The sequence below is a fragment of the Heteronotia binoei genome, chromosome 15 (assembly GCF_032191835.1).
Source record: "Heteronotia binoei isolate CCM8104 ecotype False Entrance Well chromosome 15, APGP_CSIRO_Hbin_v1, whole genome shotgun sequence".
In the NCBI taxonomy this organism is placed as follows: domain Eukaryota; kingdom Metazoa; phylum Chordata; class Lepidosauria; order Squamata; family Gekkonidae; genus Heteronotia; species Heteronotia binoei.
Genome location: NC_083237.1, coordinates 11,476,946 through 11,504,846, shown reverse-complemented (window position 1 = coordinate 11,504,846; position 27,901 = coordinate 11,476,946). Strand labels below are relative to the sequence as shown.

The window sequence follows — 27,901 nt, the reverse complement described above, 5'->3', positions numbered from 1 at the left end:
CTGTGTGCGAAAACGGTCATACTCATACATGTTTATGTCTTTATATCCTCTATAGTGGTCATAGGCAGCAGTCCTTTTGACTTATTTTATGTAGCATTTTAAGTGCTGTTTTGATTTTCAAACATTTTCATGTTTGCTGACTTGGGGACCTTATTTTGGTGGAAAGGTGGTATAAAAAGGTTATGCCTTCTCAGCCCTGGCCCCCGCTTGGTAGAACGCTCTGCCAGGAAACATCTGGGATTTACTACCTTTCTGTAGGGCTTGCAAGGCAGAGATGTTCCATGAGGCATTTGGTTGAGGACAGAGATGATCCGGCACTCTCATACTCCAACCTCCCCCTTCATTTCCTCATACCCCTCTACTCAGGGGGCTGGTGGAAACTGGAATCTTTCCATCATCTTGGATATAGTGCTGGGTTTGTTTGCCTTTTGGTATGATTGTTTTAAGTATTGTTTTAAGCACACTCAGAGTCCACTTGGGAAAGGATGGGCTATAAATGGAAAATAATAATTAAATACACAAATAATAAATATTTTATGTTGTTTTAATCCTATTTATTTATTTCTGTACATTTATATCCCACTCCTCCCAAAACAGTTTGGAGTGGCTTCCAACAATATTAAAATCACAACAATAAATACAATACAATACTTACATATCAATAAAATCATACACTATACTATAAAACAGGCATCATATTCAGCAGACTACAGTCAATAATAATAATAATAACAACAATACAAATAGTGGCCATGTGGCATATTGATCCTAAATATTCTTATTACAAAACAACCACAGAGAGAGCGATCACTTGCCACAGCATTGAGATATTAGAACCATAGAGTTGGAAGGGACCTCCAGGGTCATCTAGTTCAACCCCTGCACATAAGAACATAAGAGAAGCCATGTTAGAGCAAGCCAATGGCCCATCCAGTCCAACACTCTGTATCACACAGTGGCAAACATTTTTATATATACACACACACTGTGGCTAATAGCCACAGATGGACCTCTGCTCCATATTTTTATCTAAACCCTTCTTGAAGGTGGCTAAAAAATTTTATATACACACATACACTGTGGCTAATAGCCACTGATGGACCTGTGCTCCATATTTTTATCTAAACCCTTCTTGAAGGTGGCTATACTTGTGGCCGCCACCACCTCCTGTGGCAGTGAATTCCACATGTTAATCACCCTTTGGGTGAAGAAGTACTTCCTTTTATCCGTTTTAACCCAACTGCTCAGCAATTTCATCGAATGCCCACAAGTTCTTGTATTGTGAGAAAGGGAGAAAAGTACTTCTTTCTCTACTTTCTCCATCCCATGCATTATCTTGTAAACCTCTATCATGTCACCCCGCAGTCGACGTTTCTCCAAGCTAAAGAGTCCCAATCGTTTCAACCTTTCTTCATAGGGAAAGTGCTCCAGCCCTTTAATCATTCTAGTTGCCCTTCTCTGGACTTTCTCCAATGCTATAATATCCTTTTTGAGGTGCGGCGACCAGAACTGCACACAGTACTCCAAATGAGATCGCACCATCGATTTATACAGGGGCATTATGATACTGGCTGATTTGTTTTCAATTCCCTTCCTAATAATTCCCAGCATGGCGTTGGCCTTTTTTATTGCAAACGCACACTGTCTTGACATTTTCAGTGAGTTATCTACCACGGCCGCAAGATCTCTTTCTTGGTCAGTCTCTGCCAGTTCACACCCCATCAACTTGTATTTGTAGCTGGGATTCTTGGCCCCAATGTGCATTACTTTGCACTTGGCCACATTGAACCGCATCTGCCACGTTGACGCCCACTCACTCAGCCTCAACAGATCCCTTTGGAGTTCCTCACAATCCTCTCTGGTTCTCACCACCCTGAACAATTTAGTGTCATCCGCAAACTTGGCCACTTCACTGCTCACTCCCAACACTAAATCATTTATGAACAAGTTAAAGAGCATGGGACCCAGTACCGAGCCCTGCGGCACCCCACTGCTTACCGTCTTCCACTGCGAAGACTGCCCATTTATACTCACTCTCTGCTTCCTATTACTCAGCCAGTTTTTGATCCACAAGAGGACCTGTCCTTTTACTCCATGACTCTCAAGCTTTCTAAGGAGCCTTTGATGAGGAACTTTATCAAAAGCTTTCTGGAAGTCAAGTTAAACAACATCTATTGGGTCTCCTTTGTCCACATGTTTGTTCACCCCCTCAAAGAAATGTAACAGGTTAGTGAGGCAAGATCTTCCCTTGCAGTACCCATGCTGAGTCTTCCTCAATAACCTGTGTTCATCAATGTGCCTACTCATTCTGTCCTTGATAATAAGGCAAAAAATGCATTCAGCTTCTCAGCCATTTCCCTATCCTCCTTCAGTAATCCTTCTACCCCATGGTCATCCAAGGGCCCCACTGCCTCCCTGGCTGGTTTCCTACTTTTAATATATTTGAAGAAATTTTTATTGTTGGTCTTTATGTTTTTTGCAATATGCTCCTCATAGTCCCTTTTTGCCTGCCTGATCACAGTCTTGCATTTGATTTGCCACAGCCTGTGTTCCCTTTTACTAATCTCACTTGGACTGGTTTTCCACCGCTTAAAGGAGTCCTTCTTACCTTTTATAGCTTCCATTACTTTGTTTGTTAACCATGCAGGCCTTTTCTTATGTCTGTTTGTGCCTTTCCTAACTTGTGGTATGTATTTTATCTGAGCTTCTAGGATTATAGTTTTAAAAAGTCTCCAAGCTTCCCCAAGGGTTTTGACCGTATTTACCTTTCTTTTCAGATTCCTCCTCACATGCCTCATCTCAGTGTATTTACCTCTTTTAAAGTTAAACGTGGTTGTGGCGGTCTTTTTGGGCAACTCCCTATTTATACAAACGGCGAAATCAATAACATTATGGTCACTGCTCCCAAGTGGTGCAATCACTTTTACATCTCTCACCAAGTCTTGGGCATTACTTAGGACCAAATCCAGGATCGCCCCACCCCTGGTAGGTTCTGAGACTATCTGCTCCATAGCACAGTCATTGAGAGCATCAAGAAACTCAATCTCTTTCTCTCGACCAGAACACATATTGACCCAATCAATCTGCGGGTAGTTAAAATCACCTATTACGACACAGTTTTTACGTTTAGCCACTATCTTTAAGCCTTCCATCATATTATAATCGTCCTCTCTTTTGATTTGGTGGGCGATAACAAACTCCCATAGTTAAATTTCCTTTTGGGCCCTCTATTTCAACCCAAAATTTCCTTTTGGGCCCTCTATTTCAACGCCAGTTTGGTGTAGTGGTTAAGTGTGCGGACTCTTATCTGGGAGAACCAGGTTTGATTCCCCACTCCTCCACTTGCACCTGCTGGAATGGCCTTGGGTCAGCCATAGCTCTGGCAGAGGTTGTCCTTGAAAGGGCAGCTGCTGTGAGAGCCCTCTCAGCCCCGCCCACCTCACAGGGTGTCTGTTGTGGGGGAGGAAGGTAAAGGAGATTGTGAGCCGCTCTGAAACTCTTCGGAGTGGAGGGCGGGATATAAATCCAATATCTTCTTCTTCTTCTAAAAGTGAATTTAATTCTCTAACCTCAGTCTTACTGAACCGTATATCCTCTCTGACATACAGAGCCACCCCACCTCCAACCCGTCCCTCCCTATCCTTCTGATATAACTTATATCCAGGAATCACCGTGTCCCACTGATTCTCCTCATTCCACCAAGTTTCTGAAATTCCCACAACATCTATGCACAATACAGGAAACTCACAAATACCTCCTCCCAAATTCACAGGATCTTCATTGCTGTCAGATGGCCATCTAGCCTCTGTTTAAAAACCTCCAAGGAAGGAGAACCCACCACTTCCTGAGGAAGCCTTTTCCACTGAGGAATCGCTCTAACGGTCAGGAAGTTCTTCCTAATGTTGAGCCAGAAACTCTTTTCATTTAATTTCAACCCATTGGTTCTGGTTCTACCTTCTGGCATCACAGAAAAGAATTCCACACCATCCTCTATATGATAGCTCTTCAAGTACCTGAGGATGGTGATCATATCACCTCTCAGCCGCCTCCTCTCCAGGCTAAACATGACCAGCTCCTTTAACCTTTCTTCATGGGACTTGGTCTCCAGACCCCTCACCATCTTCATTGCCCTCCTCTGTAACGCATCTGGAAAAGCTTAGTCTTACAGGCCTTGTGGAATTGAAGCAAATCCCGCTGGGCCCTGATCTCCTCTGACAGTTTATACCATAATGTAGGAGCCAGAGCTGAGAAAGTCAATGCCAATCTGACTTCCTTTGGGCCGGGGATAGATAAGTGGTGTTGTGAACTCAACCACAGTGCTCTCCAGGGAACATACAGGGAAAGGCAGTCCGCACACATGCTGGTCCCTGGCCATATAGGTCTTCAAAAGTAAAAACTAATACCTTGAAGTGATCCCGGTATGTTATAGGTAGCCAGTGCAGTTGTTGTAATGCTGGTCTTATGTGCTGTCTCCTGGGGAGCGCCAGGAGAATCCTTGCAGCTGCATTATGCACTAGCTGTAGCTTCCGGATTAGGATCAAGGGGTAGCCCCATGTAAAGAGAATTACAGCAATCCAACCTAGAGGTGACCAAGGCATTGATCACTGTAGCCAGATCACCACAGTCAAGGTAGGGAACCAACTGCCTGATCAACGGCAGATTATAGAAGGCCAATCTGGCTGTGGCTGCCACCGGGGCCTCCATAGATAGGGAGGTATTCAGGAGCACTCCCAAACTCCTAACCTCCTGCGCCGGCACCAAAGGGGCCTCATCGAAAGCCGGGAGAGGGAGCCCCACCTCTGGACCACCACACCCCAGATACAAGACCTCCATCTTTGCAGGATTCAGTCTCAACCACCTCTGTCTGATGCAACCAGCCATAGCTTGCAATTCCAGGTCAAGATCTATTGGCACATCATTAGGCCTGCCATCCCACATCAGATAGAGCTAGGCGTCAACCGCATATTGGTGACACCCAAGATCATGCCTCCGGGCAACCTTGGCAAGGGGACACATACAGATATTGAATAAGGTAAGGGAAAGTACTGTCCCCTGTGGTGCCCCATAGTGAAGTGGGTATCTCTGGGAGAGTTCTCCACCAAGTGCCACCCTCTGTCCCTGACTTTGGAGAAAGGAGAGCAGCAATTGTAAAACTGTCCCCGTAATCGAATAAAGTAAAGTAAAGTAATCCCCACGTCAGATATTCTATTGTATTTGCCCTTTGATGTAAACTGCTCTGATCTCTGCTCTCAGTGAAGGGTAGTCTGCCAATTATACAGATTTGTGTAATAATAATAATAGAAAACAAACAAACAATACTTTATTCTAGAAAGTACTTCAGGATCTCATGTTGAAACCAAGCAGAGCCCAAATAATTTGGCCTTTATCTAAGACTTCTCTACAGGTTTTGCTGCTCGTTATTAGAAGGAACCTTTTGCTTGATAATTCAGTTATAACCACAAGCAAAGAGAATAAAAAGGTTTAAACAAGTACACACATGAATAATAGAATCATAGAGTTGGAAGGTCATCTAGTCCAACCCCCTGCACAATGCAGGAAACTCACAAACACCTCCTCCTAAATTCACAGGATCTTCATTGCTGTCAGATGACTATCTAGCCTCTGTTTAAAAACCTCCAAGGAAGGAGAGCCCACCACCTCCCGAGGAAGCCTGTTCCACTGAGGAATTGCTCTAACGGTCAGGAAGTTCTTCCTAATGTTGAGCCGAAAACTCTTTTCATTTAATTTCAATGCATTGGTTCTGGTCCTACCTTCTGGGGCCACAGAAAACAATTCCACACCCTCCTCTAGATGACAGCCCTTCAAGTACTTGAAGATGGTGATCATATCACCTCTCAGCCACCTCCTCTCCAGGCTAAAGCTGCCTTAGACTGAATATCAGACCCTCGGTCCATCAAAATCAGTCTTGTCTACTCAGACAGGCAGCGACTCTCCAGGGTCTCAGGCTGCGGTCTTTCACATCACCTTTTAACTGGAGATGCTAGAGACTGAACCTGGGACCTTATGCAAGCCAGGCAGATGCTCTACCACTGAACCATAGCCCCTCAGCCGACATTTACAATGATTACAGCAGACTTTACAAACTACTGATTTTAATACATTTTTCACAAATAGGCACAGTGATCTTTGGTTTCAAGTGGATCATACTTCCTTAAATATCTACTGAGCTACTATGTATTCTTGTGAAACTTTTTGGATGTCTTTGGTATGTCTGCACATTCTCTCTACTGCTACCAATGCTCCCTCTAAGCAGTGGAGTCTTGTGAGCAAAAAGTCTACTTTTTGAGTTATTGGCAGGCCTCGTTTTGAGCAGGAGCTCACAGGAGAAGAGCTCCGGAGACTCTAAGGCTGTTTTCGCACTGACCTTAATCAGCAGTGACGCCCCTCTTCACTGCGCAGGATCGGCGCGGATTTCGCACTAATTGCTGCGGAGCACCCGGAAGAGCCGGAAAGTCCCGCGGCTTTTGAGGCGCAAATGGAAACCGCCAAAAACCAGTTTCCATTTGCGCCACAAAAGCCGCGGGACTTTCCGGCTCTTCCGGGTGCTCTGCGGCAATTAGTGCGAAATCCGCGCCGATCCTGCGCGGTGAAGAGGGGCGTCGCTGCTGATTAAGGTCAATGCGAAAACGCCCAATATTTTATTGTACTCTTTCTTTCTTACACCCCACCCCCTGTGAGAATTTTGCTGAACTCTAAGATTTGACAAACTTTCTAATATTTCCCCCCACAAAATATGGGGGAAATAACCAAAATATATAAAGCAGACAGATGGAAATCTTCATCATGCCACTGTGGCCACAGAGGAGAAAGTAATTTAAAAAGTATGATGGGAGTAAGGTTTTATTATGACAATTATAATTCAAGAAGCATTTTAAGGTCGATGCTGAATTTGTATAATTTAGTCCCCCTTCTGGTGATGTCAGGGGGGTGTGGCATATGCAAATGAGCTATGCAACTAAGTTGTGCTAATAAGCTCCGGCACCTCTTTTCTACAGTATGACCCCTGGCTACTGGCATTCAGGTTGTGAGCCACTGTGTAAATTTGTTTGCTCTGGGGCCATTTTTCCTGCGTTAAGACAAAACTGTGTGAGTTGGAGGCTAAAAACGGTGAGCTAGTTCACACTAACTCAGTTAGAGGGAACAATGATTGCTACCCATGTTTTCTGTCAGATTGATGAGAAAGGTGGCTTTTTCTCCATTTTCTCCTCTCAGCAACCCTGTGAGATAGGCTAGTCTGAGAGTGTGTGACTGGCCCAGCAAAACTACCTTGGAAAGTGGGGATTTGAACCTGGTTCTCCCAGACCCTAATCCAACACTCTAACCACATTGGATCTCTGATGAACTATTGAACCTAACCCAGAAACAAATTGTGAGCTGACGAAACCATGCTGTTGTAAAATCAAAATTTTACAACATGCCTCGTTTAAGCCACCTTGGGTCCATCACATATGTAGAAAGTTAGAGCATAAATCAAGGAAATAAATATATAATGGCCTAGGACACTCGTGCTTGAAGGGCCATCTCTCCCAATAGTTGTTGGAGATTCAACCATTATGAGAAGTTAGTTTGACTTCACTGAGAACACAGGCTTTCTCAACAGTAACCCCTGCTCTACTGAATGCATTTGGAGATCCTGAATGGAGGCCAGAGCATCTCAAAAACATTCCAACAAAGAGATGGGGGAAAATGTAAAGTGCTTTAATTTGCAGTAAGAGTTCACATTCACATTTCCAACTTCACTCTTGATATTTTGGCTGTAGAATTTACCGTGTCTAAAATAATTGCTGACAATTAATTGTTTGCTCATTAATAGCTTAGCCTTCTTCTCCTCACCTTTGGTATCTGAATGTCTTAGAAATCTGCCAAGTTATTCTTGTTAACTCGTCTAGGCATGAGGTCAGCATTATCATGTGTAGACATCCTTTTATCTCATATTCACAACCCTTCATCCCATATTCACAACCTAGGTCAGAATATGTCCCATCGAACTATACCTGTGAAAAACCCATCAGATCCATTGGTTTGTCCAAGATCTGAGACACATAAGATGGAAGGTGGGAATTTCTTGCATTCTAGCAAATGCTCCATCAAGGACCTACGGCCTCTACAACCACCAATTAGACATCCTCTTGGGAGCCACGTGTGGCTCTTTCACATACATTATGCTCTCAAAGTCTCCATCACCCCTCTAGCTGGCTTGGAGAAGGCATTTGCCTCTAAATTGCTTCTCCAAGCCAAGCCATCTGGTGGCTTGGAGAATGCATTTATAGTTTGTTGCTTTCTTTCTACCTTTCTCCCTCTCCATCTATTTGTTTTCTTTTCACCTTTCTTGCCACCCTTCCTTCCTGTCTTGTGACTCTCTAACATCTGACATTTATTCTATGTGGCTCTTACATTAAGCAAGTCTGGCCACCCCTGATCTAGTCTAAGACCATTGACCTCAGAGAACTGCACCATAATGGTTGTACTAGGTACTAATTCAGCTTGACCAAGACACAAAAATACTGATTTGCCTTTTATAGGAAAAGACTGCTGTATCATATTTATATATCTGGAAAAAGCTATACAGATTTGTGTAATAATACATGCATAATTTCTCTTAACATCTACCTATCTGTCCATCTGTCTATCATCATCATCATCATCATCATCATCATCATCATCATCATCATCATCATCATCATCATCATCATCATCTACCTATCTTCGTTTTCTACTTCATCATCATCATCACCATCATCTATCTATCTATCTATCTATCTATCTATCTATCTATCTATCTATCTATCTATCTATCTATCTATCTATCTATCTATCTGTCTGTCTGTCTGTCTGTCTGTCTGTCTGTCTGTCTGTCTGTCTGTCTGTCTGTCTGTCTGTCTGTCTGTCTGTCTACCTTCTAATTCTTTAAATACCTTCTTTTGGATCTCTCTGAACACTTGGTGAACTTGCTTATTTCTGAGAGTGTAGATGAAGGGGTTCAACAATGGGGTAACCACGGTGGCTATTATAGAGACTCCTTTGTTGAAATCAACCCCTTCACTTTGAGAAGGCCGCAAATACACAAAGATGCAGCTACCATAAAAAAGGGAGACAACAATAATATGGGAGGAACAAGTGGACAACGCTTTCTGCCTCTCTTGGGCTGACTGGATGCGCATGATGTTAGAAATAATATTGGCATAGGAGACAACTGTTACTGCCAGAGTCCCAACGAGAGAGAGTATGGCAATGAAGAAATCCATGAGCTCCAGAAAACTTGTGTCTCTGCATGCGAGTTTGAGCAGTGGCCCGTTGTCACAGAAAAAATGGTTTATAGTGTTTGGGCCACAAAATGGCATCTGAGTTAAAGCAATTGTTGGACCCAGAATTAGCAAAAAGCCTCCAGCCCAAGAGAAACCTGCCAGCAGTGAGCATATTGAGCTATTCATTATGGTGGCATAACGAAGAGGGTGGCAAATAGCCACATATCTATCAAAAGACATTACTGCCAGTAGAAAAAACTCTGTGGTTCCCAGGACAAAATAAGAAAAGAACTGTGTGAAACAGCCAGCTGTGGAGATAGTCCTCTGTCCAGTGGCCAAATTGGCCATTGCTTTGGGAATGATGGAAGTGGTGAATCCAATCTCCAATAGTGCAAAATTTCGGAGAAAGAAATACATTGGAGTGTTGAGACGGTGATCGGACAGTGTGACCACAATGATCACCACATTTCCGGAGAGAGTCAAAAGGTATGTTCCCGTCAGTAGGAGAAAGAGCAAAATCTGAAGCTTACGATTATTTGTAAAGCCCATGAGTATGAATTCCCTCACCATGGTGCTGTTCATCATTTTGACTCTTGCCTAAGAAGGAAATGAAAGTAAATGGGTAGTTAGTAGTACAGTATTAAATTAATACAATTTGTTGATTTTAAATCAACATGGCCAAAACTACTACAGTCAATAATTGACTTTATATCAACAAATCAGCATGGCCATAAATATCAATCAAGTACTATCATAAGAACATAAGAAGAGCTGTGGACAAACATGCCTGCTGTGGTCTACAGGCTCTATTCTGCCCTGCCCTCCTAGCACCATTCTGCCTCAAGATAAGAAGAATAAGAAGAAGATATTGGATTTATATCCTGCCCTCCACTCCGGAGAGTCTCAGAGCGGCTCACAATCTCCTTTCCCTTCCTCCCCCACAACAGACACCCTGTGAGGTAGATGAAGATATTGGATTTATATCCCGCCCTCCACTCCGAAGAGTCTCAGAGCGGCTCACAATCTCCTTTACCTTCCTCCCCCACAACAGACACCCTGTGAGGTGGGTGGGGCTGGAGAGGGCTCTCACAGCAGCTGCCCTTTCAAGGACAACCTCTGCCAGGGCTGTGGCTGACCCAAGGCCATGCTAGCAGGTGCAAGTGGAGGAGTGGGGAATCAAACCCGGTTCTCCCAGATAAGAGTCCGCACACTGAACCACTACACCAAACTGGGTCTCCTGCTGGTTCAGACCAGTGGTCCATCTAGTCCAGCATTCCATTTCACACAGTGGCCAATCAGTTCCTCTGGATGGCCAAGAACAGCCCATAGAGGTTGAGACCTTCCCCTGAAGTTGCCTCCTTGCACTGGGACTCAGTGCTTGATTGCCTTTGAAATTAGAGGTTCTCTTTAGTCACCATAATTTCCACAGATAGACCATTCCTCCAAAGATCTAATTCCCTTTTAAAGCTGTCTATCCTTGTGGCATTCACTACATCCTCTGTTAGTGAATTCCACATTGTAATCACTCTCAGTGTAAGTAAGTATTTCCTTTTGTCCATCCCGACAAAGGGATGGACAATCCTCCTCTCTCAGTTACTTAATCTCTATAACCTAATCCTGGTTCCCCCATTAGAAGTTAGACTAGTCTAACCCTATAGGTTGAGAAAAGTTTTGTGCTCCGGATGAATTCCTAATATACAGCAGACATATGCACAGAATCCTCCCCTTTTATTTTATTCATTTTATTTCCACTATTTATAGTCAGTCCTTCTCACATAGCGGCCCTGTGGCGCAGAGTGGTAAAGCAGCAGTGCTGTGATCTGAACTTTCTACTCCTGACCTGAGTTCTATCCCAGTGAAAGCTGGTTCAGGTAGCCGGCCCAAGGTTGACTCAGCCTTCCATCCTTCCGAGGTCGGTAAAATGAGTGCCCAGCTTGCTGGGAGGAAAGTGTAAAAGACTGGGATAGGCAATGGCAAACCACCTCGTAAAAAGTCTGCTGTGAAAATGTTGTGAAAGCAACGTCACCCCAGAGTCGGAAACGATTGGTGCTTGCTCAGGGGACCTTTCCTTTCCTTTCTCGCAGGGATGCAAGGTGGACGACACATAGTGAGTCCATACGTTCAACAAAATAGGACATTCAGTAAAACAATGCATTAAGATTGTAACATCTGGATCCAGGCAAAAGGCACCAAAACATAGTGTAAGTATTAGCATGATACATAATACAGTAATCAGTGCAACAATTACATAATAGGATCCTACTTACAGAAAGCTATATATAGTCACTAAGCATTTATCCAAGTTAAGTATGTGAAGCATGTTAAATGATGCAGCCAAACTAGTGTGCTATGGACTAAATTGTCTACTCCCATGACACACTTCTTTCAGAAGAACTGAAATCTTTCTGTCTGCTCCCTTCTGCTACAGTCCATTCATATCCTCAAAATGCTGCTTCTGGGGGGACAGGTGACCCTCAGGAACAATGCGAGAGGCAAATCAGAGATCTCTAACAGAGAGGAAATTGATGGAAATTACCCAATATAAGAGAAGCCATGTTAGATCAGATGGCTCATTCAGTCTAAAACTCTGTGTCACAAAGCAATCCAAAACCAGGTGCTATCAAGAGGTCCACCAACAAGGCCAGAACTCCAGAAGTCCTCCTACTGTTGCCCTCCCCCCCAAGCACCAAGAATACAGAGCAGCACTGCCCCACACATAATGTTATATCTATACTTTGTGGCTAATAGCAATGAACAGAGCTTTGCTCCATAGTTTATCCAACCCCCTCTTGAAACTGTCTATGCTTGGTTTAGTGGTTTAGTGTAGTGGTTAAGTACCTGGACACTTATTTAGGAGAACCAGGTTTGATTCCCCACTCCTCCACTAGCACCTGCTGGAATTGTCTTGGGTCAGCCATAGCTCTCACAGTAGTCCTTGAAAGGGCAGCTGCTGTTTCAGCTCTCTTAGCCCCACCTACCTCACAGGGTGTCTGTTCTGGGGAGGGGAGGAGGTAAAGGAGATTGTGACCACTCTGAGACTCTAAGATTCAGAGTATATGGCAGGATATAAATCCAATATCTTCTATCTTCTTGTTGTACCTGCCACCACTCTGCAGCAATGAATGTTGCATGTTAATTACACTTTGAGTTAAGAAGTACTTTCTTTTTTCTATCCTAAGCCTACTACTCATTAATTTTATTGAGTACACACAAGTTCTTGTACTTAGAGAAAGGGAGAAAAGTACTTCTTTCTCTACCTTCTCTATCCCAGGCATAATTTTCTAAGCATCTATCACGTCACCTCTCAATTGTTGCTTCTTGAAGCTAAAGATCCAACCCATATAAAAACATTCTGCAGACTTTCATGCTGTTCATAAATAGCAAATTGACTATTGCCTTGTAGTCTACAATCTCATCTGTACTGCATAGTGGATCACATTGAGTACCCTTGGTTCCCCACTCCAAAACAAAATTTTAACAAAATATTCACCCTGGACTATCCACGTTGATGAAAGGACATTGTTGTTTGGCCCTCCTGCCACATTTTCTCTTGGTTCTGATTTCTGCACCTACAAAAGCAAGTTCTTCAAAATTCTATTCCATAGCCAATAGAAAGGAAAAAGATACCCGTGGCATCTTCAAAGACTAACACTTTTATAGTGGCCATAAGAACTGAGCTAAAGCCTGGTGCATGGAAGAGTTATCCTCTCTTACCAGACTTGGTCATGAACCATGAAGACGAACAACCATCTTACGTTAGCAATCCACCATGATGAAGCTGATCCTCTCCTGCTTCCCGATGCGAATGGATGCAAACATTCTTCACTCTGAGCACAAAACTTTTGCAGTACCCAAGATGTCCTGCCCTCATTACGACCCACAAGATTAGTTCTGCTTCCCTAGAGAGGCCAAAACTTATTGTGCCCCTAGATGAAGGTTGTTTATGCTATATCGACTCTGTCTCTATGTTTTCTAAAGTTTATCAGTGTGTGCTCTGTGGGTGTACATCCCTGAAATATTAAGTTGGGCCAAAATAATTTGGATTCTCTACAAATTCAGTGTGTGTGTGTGTGTGAGAGAGAGAGTTTTGCAATCAAATATTTTTATTGAAGTAAATATCAATGCAATGTTAAATATTTTGTTAAGGATTTGCTTCCAAAAAGGTAGCACGGCAAGCTCATCAATTATGAATGAAGGTAGCTCTCAGCCCACTGAATTTCCAGCCAAAAGGAGATGCATTAGGAATAGAATGAGAACATAAGAACATAAGAGAAGCCATGTTGGATCAGGCCAATGGCCCATCCAGTCCAACACTCTGTGTCACACAGTGGCCAAAAAAATTATATACACACACACACACACACACATATATACACACTGTGGCTAATAGCCAATGATGAACCTCTGCTCCATATTTTTATCTAACCCCCTCTTGAAGCTGGCTATGCTTGTAGCTGCTACCACCTCCTGTGGCAGTGAATTCCACATGTTAATTACCCTTTGGGTGAAGAAGTACCTCCTTTTATCCGTTCTAACCCGACTGCTCAGCAATTTCATTGAATGCCCATGAGTTCTTGGATTGTGAGAAAGGGAGAAAAGTACTTCTTTCTCTACCTTCTCCATCCCATGCATAATCTTGTAAACCTCTATCATGTTACCCCGCAGTCGACATTTCTCCAAGCTAAAGAGCCCCAAGCATTTTAGCCTTTCTTCATAGGGAAAGTGTTCCAAACCTTTAATCATTCTAGTTGTCCTTTTCTGCACTTTTTCCAATGCTATAATATCCTTTTTGAGGTGCGGTGACCAGAATTGCACACAGTATTCCAAATGAGACCGCACCATCGATTTATACAGGGGCATTATGATACTGGCTGATTTGTTATCAATTCCCTTCCTGATAATTCCCAGCATGGCGTTGGCCTTTTTTATTGCAATCGCACACTGTCTTGACATTTTCAGTGAGTTATCTACCATGACCCCAAGATGTCTCTCTTGGTCAGTCTCTGCCAGTTCACACCCCATCAACTTGTATTTGTAGCTGCGATTCTTGGCCCCAATGTGCATTACTTTGCACTTGGCCACATTGAACCTCATCTGCCACGTTGACACCCACTCACCCAGCCTCAACAGATCCCTTTGGAGTGCCTCACAATCCGCTCTGGTTCTCACCACCCTGAACAATTTAGTGTCATCTGCAAACTTGGACATTTCACTGCTTACTCTCAACTCCAAATCATTTATGAACAAGTTCAAGAGCATGGGACCCAGTACTGAGCCCTGCTGCACTCCACTGCTTAATGTCCTCCACTGCAAAGACTGCCCATTCATACTCACTCTCTGCTTCCTATTAATTAGCCAGTTTTTGATCCACAAGAGGACCTGTACTTTTACTCCATGACTCTCAAGCTTACTAAAGAGCCTTTGATGAGGAACTTTATCAAAAGCTTTCTGGAAGTCAAGGTAAACAATATTAATCGGGTCTCCTTTGTCCACGTTTGCTCACCCCCTCAAAGAAATGTAACAGGTTAGTGAGGCAAAATTGAGCAGGGGTCAAATACCACTTGGAGATCACCTTATAGGTTTGAAGTTGGATATTGAGTGATAGGGCCGTATAGACGAAGGTGTTCCAGATGGAGGACCACTGATCTGCTGAAAGATTTCTGCCTAAATCCTTGTTCCAGGCAGTCTCTTATTGATGTAAAAACTTAGAATTTGAGCAAAGCAATATAATATACATCTTTTTAACAAGCCCTTTGATAGGGATTGCATCCTTGGGTGGGATTGAAATTATAGCCAGTTTTTTCCATAAACTGTTACCAGAAATGCTGGCTGTCCCGTCTTTCTGTGAGGGAATTAGCAAGTGGTATGCTTTAGAAACCTGTATAAGGGTCAGATCCTGTATAACTGTCAGAATGGGATATGGAACAACTGATTGGTTTAGAACAGGCAAAGGAGTTTGACAAGGTTGTATATTGTCACCCTGCTTATTTAATTTATATGCAGAGTACATCATGCGGAATGCTGGCCTGGACGAAGCACAAGCTGGAATTAAGATTGCCGGGAAAAACATCAACAATCTCAGATATGCAGATGACACCACTCTAATGGCAGAAAGTGAGGATGGCCTAAAGAACCTCTTGTTGAGGGTGAAAGAGGAGAGCACAAAAGTAGGCTTGAAGCTCAACCTCAAAAAAATTAAGATCATGGCATCCGGCCCCATCACATCTTGGCAAATAGAAGGAGAAGATATGGAAGTAGTGACAGACTTCACATTTCTGGGGTCCAAGATCACTGCAGATGGTGACTGTAGCCATGAAATTAAAAGACGTTTGCTCCTTGGGAGGACAGCTATGGTGAACCTGGGCAGTATAATAAAAAGTAGAGACATCAGCCTGCCAACAAAAGTCCATATAGTCAAAGCGATGGTATTCCCAGTAGTAATGTATGGCTGTGAGAGCTGGACCATAAGGAAGGCCTAGCACAGAAGAATAGATGCTTTTGAGCTGTGGTGCTGGAGAAGATTCTTGAGAGTCCCTTGGACTGCAAGAAGATCAAATCAGTCAGTCCTAAGGGAAATCAACCCTGACTGTTCCCTGGAAGGTCAGATGCTGAAGCTGAAGCTCAAATATTTTGGCCACCAAATGAGAAAAGAGCACTCACTGGAGAACATCCTGATGCTGAGAAAGATAGAGGGCAAAAGATGAAGGGGACGGCAAAAGATGAGATGGCTGGACAGCGTTACTGATGTAACAAACACGAATTCGAGCAGACTTCGGAGGATGGTGGAAGACAGGAGGGCCTGGCGTGACTTTGTCCATGGGGTTCAAAGAGTTGGACTCAACTGTGCAACTGAACAACAAAAGACTTTAGGCAGAGCTATTTTTGGAGCAGGGAACTTTCCACCAATAATACAAAGTTCAGGTGTCAGAAGGAAGACTCCAAATTTAAAATACTTAAAAACGTTTACTCCAAAAAATATGTAAAAATACAATGACACACACATAAAGTAGGCAGTACCTCCTTTTATAAAGTACTTTCAAGATACTGTGTCAAATGTATCTCACATTAATAAACATAGCATGTGGTCTTGCATCTTTTTTGTGACGTATATCTGCTGACCAGGTGAACTTAGATGTGAATATGATATAATCGATAACCAATGTGAATATGATATAATTGATAACCAATTTCTTCACACCCTGACATGGAAGATCCTAGCATCTAAGTCTACAGCCTAAGAAGAAGAAGACTGCAGATATATACCCTGCCCTTCTTTCTGAATTAGAGACTCAGAGCGGCTTACAATCTCCTATATCTTCTCCCCCCACAACAGTCACCCTGGAGGTGGGTGGGGCTAAGACGGCTCTCACAGCAGCTGCCCTTTCAAGGCAACTCCTGCGATAGCTATGGTTAACCCAAGGCCATCCCAGCAGGTGCAAGTGGAGGAGTGGGAAATCATATGAACATATGAAGCTGCCTAATACTGAATCAGACCTTTGGTCCATCAAAGTCAGTATTGTCTTCTCAGACTGGCAGTGGCTCTCCAGGGTCTCAAGCTCAGGTTTTTCACACCTTTTTGCCTGGACCCTTATTGGAGATGCCAGGGATTGAACCTGGGACCTTCTGCTTCCTAAGCAGATGCTCTACCACTGAGCCACCGTCCCTCCCCAAACCCGATTCTCCCAGATAAGAGGCTGAACACTTAACAGCTACACCAAACTAGCTCTCCAGGTACTCAGAAGGTAGTCAGCATATAATTTGCCCTAAACAGGAAGGAAACTAATTGGACAATAGTTTACAGGGCCACTTCTATTCCTTTTTTTTTGTAAATACTGAGCAGACAGGAAGGAGATTGATATTGTCCTAGCTATCTAGCTTGCTCTATGATGTTTGTAGTAATGGAGAATTGATGAAGAAACGACAACAGTCTGTTCTTCTAACAAATACCACAATCACCTGCCTCCAGGAACCTGGAATTAACCCCGAAGCATCAGTGACCATAAATAAAGGAGCCATCAAAGGGGATCTACTTTGAATATGCCCAGAGGGAGTATGGATAGTGTTGTTTCATAAAGTTGGAAAAACAATTTCCTTTCAAAGCCTTTGACTTGATAGTTGACATAGAACCCTGACACAAATCCAGAAAAAGCCACACTTCCAAGATATTTGGAGGAGCTTCAAGGAGTCTTCTAACAATCCTTTCCTGCTTTCTGTTATCCATTCATCAGCTCCCCCAATTTCTAATACAAATCTTTCTTTTGGCATCTCTGAGAGCTTCATGTACTTGCTTGTTTCTGAGAGTGTAGATAAAGGGGTTCAACAAAGGTGTCACCACAGTGTTTAAAATGGAGACTCCTTTGTTGAAATCAAACCCTACGCTTTGGGCAGGCCTAACATACATAAAGATACAGCTACCATAGAACAAGGAGACAACAATAATATGGGAGGAGCAAGTGGAGAAAGCCTTCTGCCTCTCTTGAGTTGATGGGATGTGCAAAATGCTAGAAATAATGTTGGCATAGGAGACAACAGTTACTATCAAAGTCCCAACAAGAGAGAGTACGGCAATGAAGAAATCCATGAGCTCCAGAAAACTTGTGTCTCTGCATGCGAGTTTGAGCAGTGGCCCATTGTCACAGAAAAAATGGTTTATAGTGTTTGGGCCGCAAAATGGCATCTGAGTTAAAGCAATTGTTGGACCCAGAATTAGCAAAAAGCCCCCAGCCCAAGAGAAACCTACCAGCAGTGAGCATATTGTGCTATTCATTATGGTGGCGTAACGAAGAGGGTGGCAAATAGCCACATATCTATCAAAAGACATTACTGCCAGTAGAAAAAACTCTGTGGTCCCCAGGACAAAATACAAAAAGAACTCTGCGAAACATCCAGCTATGGAGATAGTCCTCTGTCCGGTGGCCAAATTGACCATTGCTTTGGGAATTATGGAAGTGGTGAATCCAATCTCCAGTAGTGCAAAATTTCGGAGGAAGAAATACATTGGAGTGTTGAGACGGTGATCGGACAGTGTGACCACAATGATCACCACATTCCCGGAGAGAGTCAAAAGGTATGTTCCCATCAGTAGAAGAAAGAGCAAGATCTGAAGCTTACGATTATTCGTAAAGCCCATGAGTATGAATTCCCTCACCATGGTGCTGTTCATCGTTTTGACACTTGCCTAAAAGAAAATGAAGGTAAATGGGTAGTTAGTTGTATAGTATTAAATTAATACAACTTTTTGATTTTAAATCAACATGGCCATAGCTACTACAGTCAATAATTGACTTGCTGTATTAGACAAATATCAATCAAGTATTATCATAAGAATATAAGAAGAGGTGTGGACAAACATGATTGCTGTGTTCTACAGACCCTATTTTGCCCTGTCCTCCTAGCACATTCTGCCACAAGAGCCCTGCTGGATCTATCTAGTGCAGCATCCCATCTCACACAGTGGCCAACCAGTTCCTCTTGGATGGCCAACAACAGGCTACAGAGGCTGAGATTTTCCCCTGAAGTTGCCTCCTGGCAATGGGACTCAGTGCTTGATTGCCTCAGAAAATAGAGGTTCCCTTTAGCCACTGAAAGCAACTTCACCCCCGAGTCAGAAATGACTGGTGCTTGCAAAGGGGGCCTTTCCTTTCCTTTCCTTAGTCACTGTAACTAGTTGCCACTGATAGATGAACCCTTCACAAAACTATCTAATCGTCTTTTAACTTTGTCTATCCTTGTGGCATTCACTACATCTCTGGTAGTGAATTCCAGATTGTAATCACTCCCAGTATGTATAAGTATTTCCTTTTGTCCTTCCTAACAAAGGGATGGACAATCCCCATCTCTTAATTACTTAATCTCTATAATTTAACACTGGTTCCTCAATTAGAGCCCCTTTCCTAGACCAGGCTCATCCTATATGCTGAGAAAAAAAAAAGGTTTGTGCTCCTGACAAGTGCCTAATGTCCAGCAGACATATGCACATAACCTTCCCTTTTATTTTATTAATTTTATTTCCATTATTTATAGTCAGCCTTTCTCACAGGGATGCAAAGTGCACAACACATAGTGAGTCCATACAGACTAAATTGGACTTTGCAGACTTAATTGGATTAGGTCTTCAAAACTTTTTTTTTTTTTTTTTTAAATCAGATTGTATATTCAGTATGAGAAATCTCCACTGAACAGCAAGTGTGGGCAGGGTAAGAAAAATACATGTTTCACACCATGAGGGAAGGACTGTGATCTTCAGGTTTAGAGTAGAATACAGAATGTTTTGCAGGTTTAATTGGATTAGGTGGTGCTCAGCATTATAGCTTCCAGAAGATTTCAAGTGGTGTCAAAGCCTTTTTGGAGAAAGAAACAAAAATGACAGGTTACCTAGAAAGATCATCTGTGTCAGATATCTGTCCGTCCCTTAACAATTTAAATTAATTTAGATTAATAATTTAGATTAAATAAATGTTATTTAGATTATATAAATTTTATTCGTATCTAACCACTAGATAGTAATATTACTTACTTTGGCTCTCACTTGATCTTTATTTAGAGTAAATAGAGATCCAGTGAGAGCCAAAGTGAGTACTATTACTACCTTGTGGCTAGATAAAAATAAAATCCCACAAAGTTGTATCCCAGATAACAAATACAAAACGTAACACCTTAACAGGACCATTGTGAGCCAAGTTACACCATTCTATTTCCATTAATTTCAGTTACTTAGAAGGACTAACTCTTTTTATGATGCCATCATAAACTCCTCATATTCCCTAGCAAAATTGGGCAGAGGAGTAGAAAATATCCATAATTGTAAGGACGTATCTCTGGTGATTAAGATCAAGATATCTTATGCTATAGTATTCCCCATTACTATGTATGAGTTTGGAAATTGGACAATGAGGACACCTGATGGGAAGAAAGCTGATTCAGTAGCAATGGTGTTGGAGGAGTGTTTTGTAGATACTATGGAGATCAAAAAATAAATGGATTCTAGATCAAGTCAAGCCTGAACTCTCCCTAGAAGTTTGATGCTATCATAGTTTGACCACATTATGAGAAAACGAGAGTTACTGGGAAAGACAATCATGTTGAGAAAATTGAGAGGCAGCAAAAAAGAGGAAGACTTGACTTGAGATGGATTAATTCTATCAGAGGAAGCCATAGCCCTAAATTTGCAAGAACTGAGCAAGGCTGTTCATGATAGGATATTTTTGTAGGTCATTAATTCAAGGTTGCCAGGTCAGAAGCTATTAGATGGTACTTAACACACACACACACACATACAGCAAAATACTTGCCACTTGCAATCCTAGTTACCAAAGGATACATGCATTTTTAGGGGTGTGTGTTAGTTTTGGGTTGTTTTGGAGCCAGTTTGGTGTAGTGGTTAAGTATGCGGACTCTTATCTGGGGGAACCAGGTTTGATTCCCCACTCCTCCACTTGCAGCTGCCAAAATGGCCTTGGGTCAGGTCTTGCAGAACTGTCCTTGAAAGGGCAGGTTCTGTGAGAGCTCTCTCAGCCTCACCTACCTCACAGGGTGTCTGTTGTGGGGAAAGAATATAAAGGTGATTGTAAGCTGCTCGGAGACTCTGATCCAGAGAGAATCAGAGAAATCAGAGAGATTCAGAGAAATCTACGGTCTTCTTCTTCTTGTTTTTTGACCTCCCAGTGTTTTGTTCTTTGCTCTTGTTTCTTCAGATAACAAAGAAGCCCCTGCAGCTAAGAAAGGACCTGATGGAGGCCACTGAGATGAAGCTACCCACACTACATGAATGGATGCAGAAGCTTCACTCCACAAGACTGAGTCTGTAACATTCTTGATGCCTTCCATTGCCCTTGACTTTCTCAGCTCACAAACTGAACGTTTATCCTACCCATCTATTGGAGCCAGCAGTCTCCTGTTGGTAGTGTGCTACGCAACTCTCCCTCTAAACTAATGGCCTTTGCAAAGCATATGTGAGATTGGTTTAGCACTTTGTTTGTCAGGCCACACAAGGGACTTCAGCTGTGCTTCCCCAAGGAGCGCAACATTTAGGATGTGTCTGATAGTTGGCTCAAAATATGCTCATATGTGTTTATGTCTTTATATGTTTTTTATTGAATTTATTTATTTATTTATTCGATTTATATCCCGCCCTACCCCACCGAGGTGGGCTCAGGGCGGCTTACAACATAAAAAGCTAACAAAGTCAGTTTAAAATACATTAATAATTATACAATAAATACATAAAAACACATAAAACTCACTTCAATATGTACTATGCTACCTTTTCTTAAATCAATTCTTCAGTATTCCAGTATTCAATAATCTGTTGTTCGAGATTTGAATATTCAGGCATTCCGATAACAATTAATTATTTGCCAACCGGAAGAGGGCTGTTTTGCAGGCCCTGCGGAACTGTTCAAGGTTCCGCAGGGCCCTCACCTCCTCCGGGAGCTGATTCCACCAACAAGGAGCTGCAATCGAAAAGGCCCTGTCTCTGGTTGCTTTCAGATGGGCCTCCTTTGGCCCAGGGATTATAAGAAGGTTCTGAGACCCCTATCTCAGCACTCTCTGGGGAACATGTGGGGAGAGACGGTCCCTAAGGTAGGCAGGTCCCAGGCCATAAAGGGCTTTAAAGGTCATAACCAGCACCTTGTACTGAACTCGGTATGTTATCGGCAGCCAGTGCAGTCCCCGAAGCCCCGGCTGAATGTGCTCCCGTCTAGGGAGCCCTAACAACAGCCGGGCAGCGGCATTCTGCACTAGCTGCAACTTCCGGGTTCGGCACAGGGGCAGCCCCATGTAGAGGGCATTGCAGTAGTCCAGCCTCGAGGTGACTGTTGCATGGATCACTGTTGCCAGGTCGCCGTCCTCCAGGAAAGGAGCCAACTGCCTTGCCCGCCTAAGATGAAAAAATGCGGACTTGGCAGTGGCTGCTATCTGGGCCTGGTTTTAGGTTTTAGATAATATTTTAAGTGCTGTTTTAATTTTCAAATGTTTTCCTGTTTGCTGACTTGGGGACCTAAAGGTTATGCCTTCTCATACCTGGCCCCCGTTTGGTGGAGCTCTCTGCCAGAGAACATTTGGGATTTACTACCTTTCTGTAGGGTGAGGAGAAGGAGGCTAAGCTATTAATGAGAGCAGGGCCGGCTCCACTAATAGGCAAACTAGGTGGTTGTCTAGGGCACTGGGAGGTGGGGGGTGCCGAATTGGGCTCCCCCTTACGGTGTCCATTGCAAATGCCTAGTTTGCCTGCCTCCCTCTTCCCCCACCGCTGCCTTCCTCCCTCCTTCCCTTCCTTTGCAGCGCTGCAAGCCAGTGCTGTGCTCCATCGCCCCCCCCCCCAGCTGAGCCAAGGCTGGTCCTTACCAGCTTCAATGTGGCTGGCATGGCTTCTAATCCTTTGAAAGGCCCACAAGAGGAGGCTTTGTTCCCCCAGTTCCAGAAAGGAGAGGGAGCGAACTCTCCTCCTGCAGGGGGGGCGGGACGGAGCATGGTGCTGGCTTGCAGTGCTGCAAAGGAGAGGAGGGCAGGGGTGGCGGGCGGGATAAGGATTAGCCTGGAGTTGGGTGGGTGATGGAGTGCGGCCAGGGAGGAGGGCGGCCACGGTGGTGGTGGGGCGGTGGACAGGGAGTCTGCCTGGGGCGCCATGCACCCACCGGCCAGCACTGAATGAGAAAACAGCAATTAATTGGTAGCAACTATTTTAGACATGGTAAATCCTATAACCAAAATGTCAAGAGGGAAGTTGGAGTTTTGAATGTGAACTCTTACTGCAAATTAAAGTATTTTACTCCCCTCCCCCCCATCTCCTTGTTTGAATGTTTTTGAGATCCACTGGACTCCATTTGGGATCTCCAAATACATTCTGTAGAGCAGGGATTACCGTTGCGAAAGCCCATGTTCTTAATGAGATCAGACAAGCTTCTCATAATGATCCACTTGAAACCAAAGATTACCGTGCCTATCGGTGAAACATATTAAAATCAGTAGTTTGTAAAAGTTTATTGTAAATGTTGGTGGAGGGACTGTGGCTCAGTGGCAGAGCATCTGCCTGTCATGCAAGAAGGTCCCAGGTTCAGTCCCTGGCATCTCCAGTTAAAAGGAACAGGCAGATAGTGGTGATGTGAAAGACCTCAGCCTGAGTCCTTAGCCTCAGACCCTGGTAGGTAGTGATGTGAAAGACCTCAGCCTGAGACCTTAGCCTCAGACCCTGGTAGGTAGTGATGTGAAAGACCTCAGCCTGAGACCTTAGCCTCAGACCCTGGTAGGTAGTGATGTGAAAGACCTCAGCCTGAGACCTTAGCCTCAGACCCTGGTAGGTAGTGATGTGAAAGACCTCAGCCTGAGACCTTAGCCTTAGACCCTGGTAGGTAGTGATGTAAAAGACCTCAGCCTGAGACCTTAGCCTCAGGCCCTGGTAGGTAGTGAGGTGAAAGACCTCAGCCTGAGACCCTGGAGATCCACTGCCAGTCTGAGTAGATAAGACTAATTTTGATGGACCAAGGATCTGATATTCAGTCTAAGGCAGCTTTAGCCTGGAGAGGAGGCAGCTGAGAGGTGATATGATCACCATCTTCAAATACTTGAAGGGCTGTCATCTAGAGGAGGGTGCAGAATTGTTTTCTGTGGCCCCAGAAGGTAGGACCAGAATCAATGGGTTGAAATTAAATCAAAAGAGTTTTCGGCTCAACATTAGGAAGAACTTCCTGACCGTTAGAGCGATTCCTCAGTGGAACAGGCTTCCTCGGGAGGTGGTGGGCTCTCCTTCCTTGGAGGTTTATAAACAGAGGCTAGATGGCCATCTGACAGCAATGAAGATCCTGTGAATTTAGGGGGAGGTGTTTGTGAATTTCTTGCATTGTGCAGGGGGTTGGACTAGATGATCCTGGAGGTCCCTTCCAACTCTATGATTCTATGATTCCTGTGTGTACTTGTTTAAACCTCTTTATTCTCTTTGTTTGTGGTTATAACCGAATTATCAAGGAAAAGGTTCCTTCTAATAATGAACAGCAAAATGTGGAGAGTAGTCTTAGATAAAAGCCAAAATATTGGGGCTATGCTTGGCTTCCAAAATGAGATCTTGAAGTACTTTCTAGAATAAATATTTATTTATTTGTTTGTTTATTACATCTGATTTGTCAGACTGCCTTTCACTGCGAGCAGGGATCAAGGCGGTTTACATCAAAGGGCAACTAGAATAGAATAGGATTAAAATAACATGAAAATACTTAAAACAATCATACAAAAACAAACAAACTCCAACACTATATCCAAGATATATTTCCAAGATGATGGAAAGATTCCAGTTTCCACCAGCCCCCTGGGTAGAGGGGTACAAAGAAATGAAGGGAGAGGTTGGGGTATGAGAGTGCCGGACCATCTCTGTCCTCAACCAAATGCCTCATGGAACATCTCTTTGCCATGGTAGTTTTGTTGGGTGACCTTAGGCCAGTCACACGGTCTTAGACTAGCCTATCTCACAGGGTTGCTGTGAGGAGAAAATGGAGAAAAAGCCACCTTGTAAGCCACCTTGAGCGTCCCTGTGGCGCAGAGTGGTAAAGCAGCAGTACTGTGATCTGAACTCTCTGCTCACGACCTGAAAGTGCGAAAGTGTAAAAGACTGGGGAAGGCAATGGCAAACCACCCTGTAAAAAGTCTGCTGTGAAAACGTTGTGAAAGCAACGTCACCCCAGAGTCGGAAACAACTGGTGCTTGCACAGAGGACCTTTCCTTTTTCCTTTCCAAGCTACCTTGGATCCCCATTAGGGAGAAAGGTAGAGCATAGATCAAGGAAATAAATACATCATGGCCTAGGACCCTCAAGCCTGATGGGCCATCTCTCCCAATAGTTGTTGGAGATTCAACCATTATGAGAAGTTTGTCTAACCTCATTGAGGACATGGACTTTCTCAACAGTAACCCCTGCTCTGCAGGATGTATTTGGAGGTCCCATAAGGAGGCCAGTGCATCTCAAAAACATTCCAACAAAGAGATGGGAAGAAAAGTAAAGTGCTTTAATTTGCAGTAAGACTTCCCATTCAAAATTCCAACTTCCCTCTTATTTTGGCTGTAGGATTTGCCATGTCTAAAATAGTTGCTAACAATTAATTGTTTTATCTTTAACTTAGCCTCCTTCCCCTTACCTTAGGTATCTGAATGTCTTAGAAATCTGCCAAGTAATTCTGGGTAACTCGTCTAGGAATGAGGTCAGCATTATCATGTGTAAACATCCTTTTATCTCATATTCAGAACCTTTCATCCCATATTCATCCAATATTCACAACCTAGGTCAGAATATGACTCCACCTGTCCCGTTCAACTATACTGTACCTGTGGAAAAAACCCATCACATCCATAGGTTTGTCCGAGACTTGAGACACTTTGGATGGAAGGTGGGAATTTCCTTCATTCTAGCAAGTGCTCCATCGATGACCTATGGCCTCTACAGCCACCAATTGGACATGGAACCATTTTTCATCTAGCAAAACTATACCAAGTAACTTGAGGGGTCATTTCCACTTTATTGTCATCATCCTCTTCTTTTTTTCTGCATTCTCTGATAGTGGTAGTCCCGTGGGTTGGAGTTCAGACTTATGGGGACATCCCACCCCTATTCTCCACTCCCCTTTTTCTGTTTTAAAACCAACCACCAATGGTACCTCCAGAGCACTGTCACATTTCACACTCACAAAAAAAGGGTAACCGTAGGGAGAGGTTAAAGGAAGCATTATGGCGTCTTAATCCCTCAGCCACATTGACTGTTCTAGCTGGCTTGGTGTGGTGGTTATGAACAGGGTTCAAATTTGCACAGGATCATGAAGTTTTTTGGTTGACTTTGGACAAGTCACTGTCTCTCACCCTAACCTACTTCATAGGTTTCAGTGGGTAGCCATCATGTTCTGCAGTTCCTGGAGTCCAGAAACCCCACAGAGACTGTTTTTGGTCTCTAAGGTTCTTCTTGGCTGAAATCTAAATGTTCTACTACACAGGCTGGTTCTGAGAGTATGGTGAATGAGAAAAGAGCTATGTAAACTGTATTGAGCCCCTTAGACAAAAGGAGAGATAAAAATGTAGGAAACTAACAATGCAATCCTATCCATAGTTAATCTAATCTAAGACCACTGACCTCAGAGGACTACATTAAAATGACTGTACTAGGGCATTAATTCAGAGTAATGAAGACATAAAAGTACTGATCTGCCTTTTATACATAAAGACTGTTGTGTTATGATAGATGACAGAAAGATAGATGATAGATAGATGATAGATAGATGATAGATAGATGATAGATAGATGATAGATAGATAGATAGATAGATAGATAGATAGATAGATAGATAGATAGATAGATAGATAGATAGATAGATAGATGTCACATAGATGTACCTATCAAAAGACATTACCGCCAGTAGAAAAAACTCTGTGCTCTCCAGGAAAAAAATATGAAAAACCCTGTGTGAAACATCCAGCTATGGAGATAGTCTTCTGTCCAGTGGCCAAATTGGATAATGCTTTGGGAACAATGGAAGCGGTGAATCCAATCTCCAATAGTGCAAAATTTTGGAGGAAGAAATACATTGGAGTGTTGAGACGGTGATCGGACAGTGTGACCACAATGATCACCACATTCCCGGAGAGAGTCAAAAGATACCGTATGTTCCCATCAGTAGAAGGAAGAGCAAAATCTGATGCTTTCTCCCACCTTACAATGGTGGGAGAAATGAATCTGGATCCAACCCATGTGAAACCATTCTGTAGACACTCATGCTGTTCATAAATAACATTATTTTTTTTATTGAAGTCAATATCAATGTTAAATATTTCATTAAGGATCTGCTTCCAAAAAAGTTGTGATCACGGGGCAAGCCCACCATTTATGAAAAATGGTAGCCCTTAGACCACAGAGTTTCCACCAAAAGGGAACTATATTAGGAATAGAATGCGAAAGTTGAGCAGGGGTCAAATACCATCTGGAAATCACCTTATAGGTTTAAGTTGGATATTAAGTGATAGGGCAATGAGGACAGAGGTGTTCCTGATGGAGGGCCATTGATCCTCTGAATGATTTCTGCCTAAGTCCTTGTGTCAGGTGATACAGTATTAATCTTTTCAATAAGCAGTTTAATAGGGATTGCATCCCTATTAACTCATTTGCATATCAGGCCACATACCCCTGACATCGTCATTGTTTCACGCAGCACTTTGCAGCAAAAGCCCAGCTGGAACTCATTTGCATATCAGGCCACACCCCCTGCTAACCCCTGCTTTAAAAAAAAGAGAAAGCCCTGTGGCAGGTAACTTTCCACCAATAATACAAATGTCCAGTATCAGAAGGAGGACTCCAGATCTAAAATATTTAAAAAATGTTTACTTAGAAAAAAATATGTAAAAAATACAATCGCACACATACAAGTAATACAACACACACAATCAAGAGGCTCGGAAGATGGTGGCGAGGAATAGTGATTTTTAGAGCCAATATTCACCTGTCCTGGATGTGCAGAAGTCCATATAGAGGAAAATGGAGATGGGACATGCACCACAATTGTGACATGTCCAACAGACCCAATTACAGAGAGTAATGAGGGATACAGACTGTACAAGGTGCCTACAGAATGCACACTGTAGAGGGGTTTTCTCTCAGTTTATATAGTG

At 43.2% G+C, this 27,901-nt stretch overlaps 2 protein-coding genes and 1 non-coding gene across 3 annotated transcripts; all 3 read right to left on the bottom strand.

Moving 5' to 3' along the window:
• Window positions 1-4,981: 4,981 nt before the first annotated feature.
• On the bottom strand, window positions 4,982-9,851 carry LOC132583026 (olfactory receptor 6E1-like). The gene is made up of 2 exons (XM_060254693.1): window positions 8,918-9,851; window positions 4,982-4,998 (listed from the first exon to the last, which is right to left on the bottom strand). Exons 1-2 carry the CDS (start codon window positions 9,849-9,851, stop codon window positions 4,982-4,984), a joined length of 951 nt encoding a protein of 316 aa, XP_060110676.1.
• Window positions 9,852-16,858: 7,007 nt separating this feature from the next.
• On the bottom strand, window positions 16,859-16,925 carry TRNAP-AGG (transfer RNA proline (anticodon AGG)). Its single transcript has one exon. It is a non-coding gene; the product is annotated as a tRNA-Pro (tRNA).
• A 565-nt stretch (window positions 16,926-17,490) lies between these two features.
• On the bottom strand, window positions 17,491-18,432 carry LOC132584008 (olfactory receptor 6E1-like). Its single transcript, XM_060255776.1, has one exon. The coding sequence runs from the start codon at window positions 18,427-18,429 to the stop codon at window positions 17,491-17,493; it is 939 nt and encodes a 312-aa protein (XP_060111759.1). The 5' UTR covers window positions 18,430-18,432.
• Window positions 18,433-27,901: the final 9,469 nt, after the last annotated feature.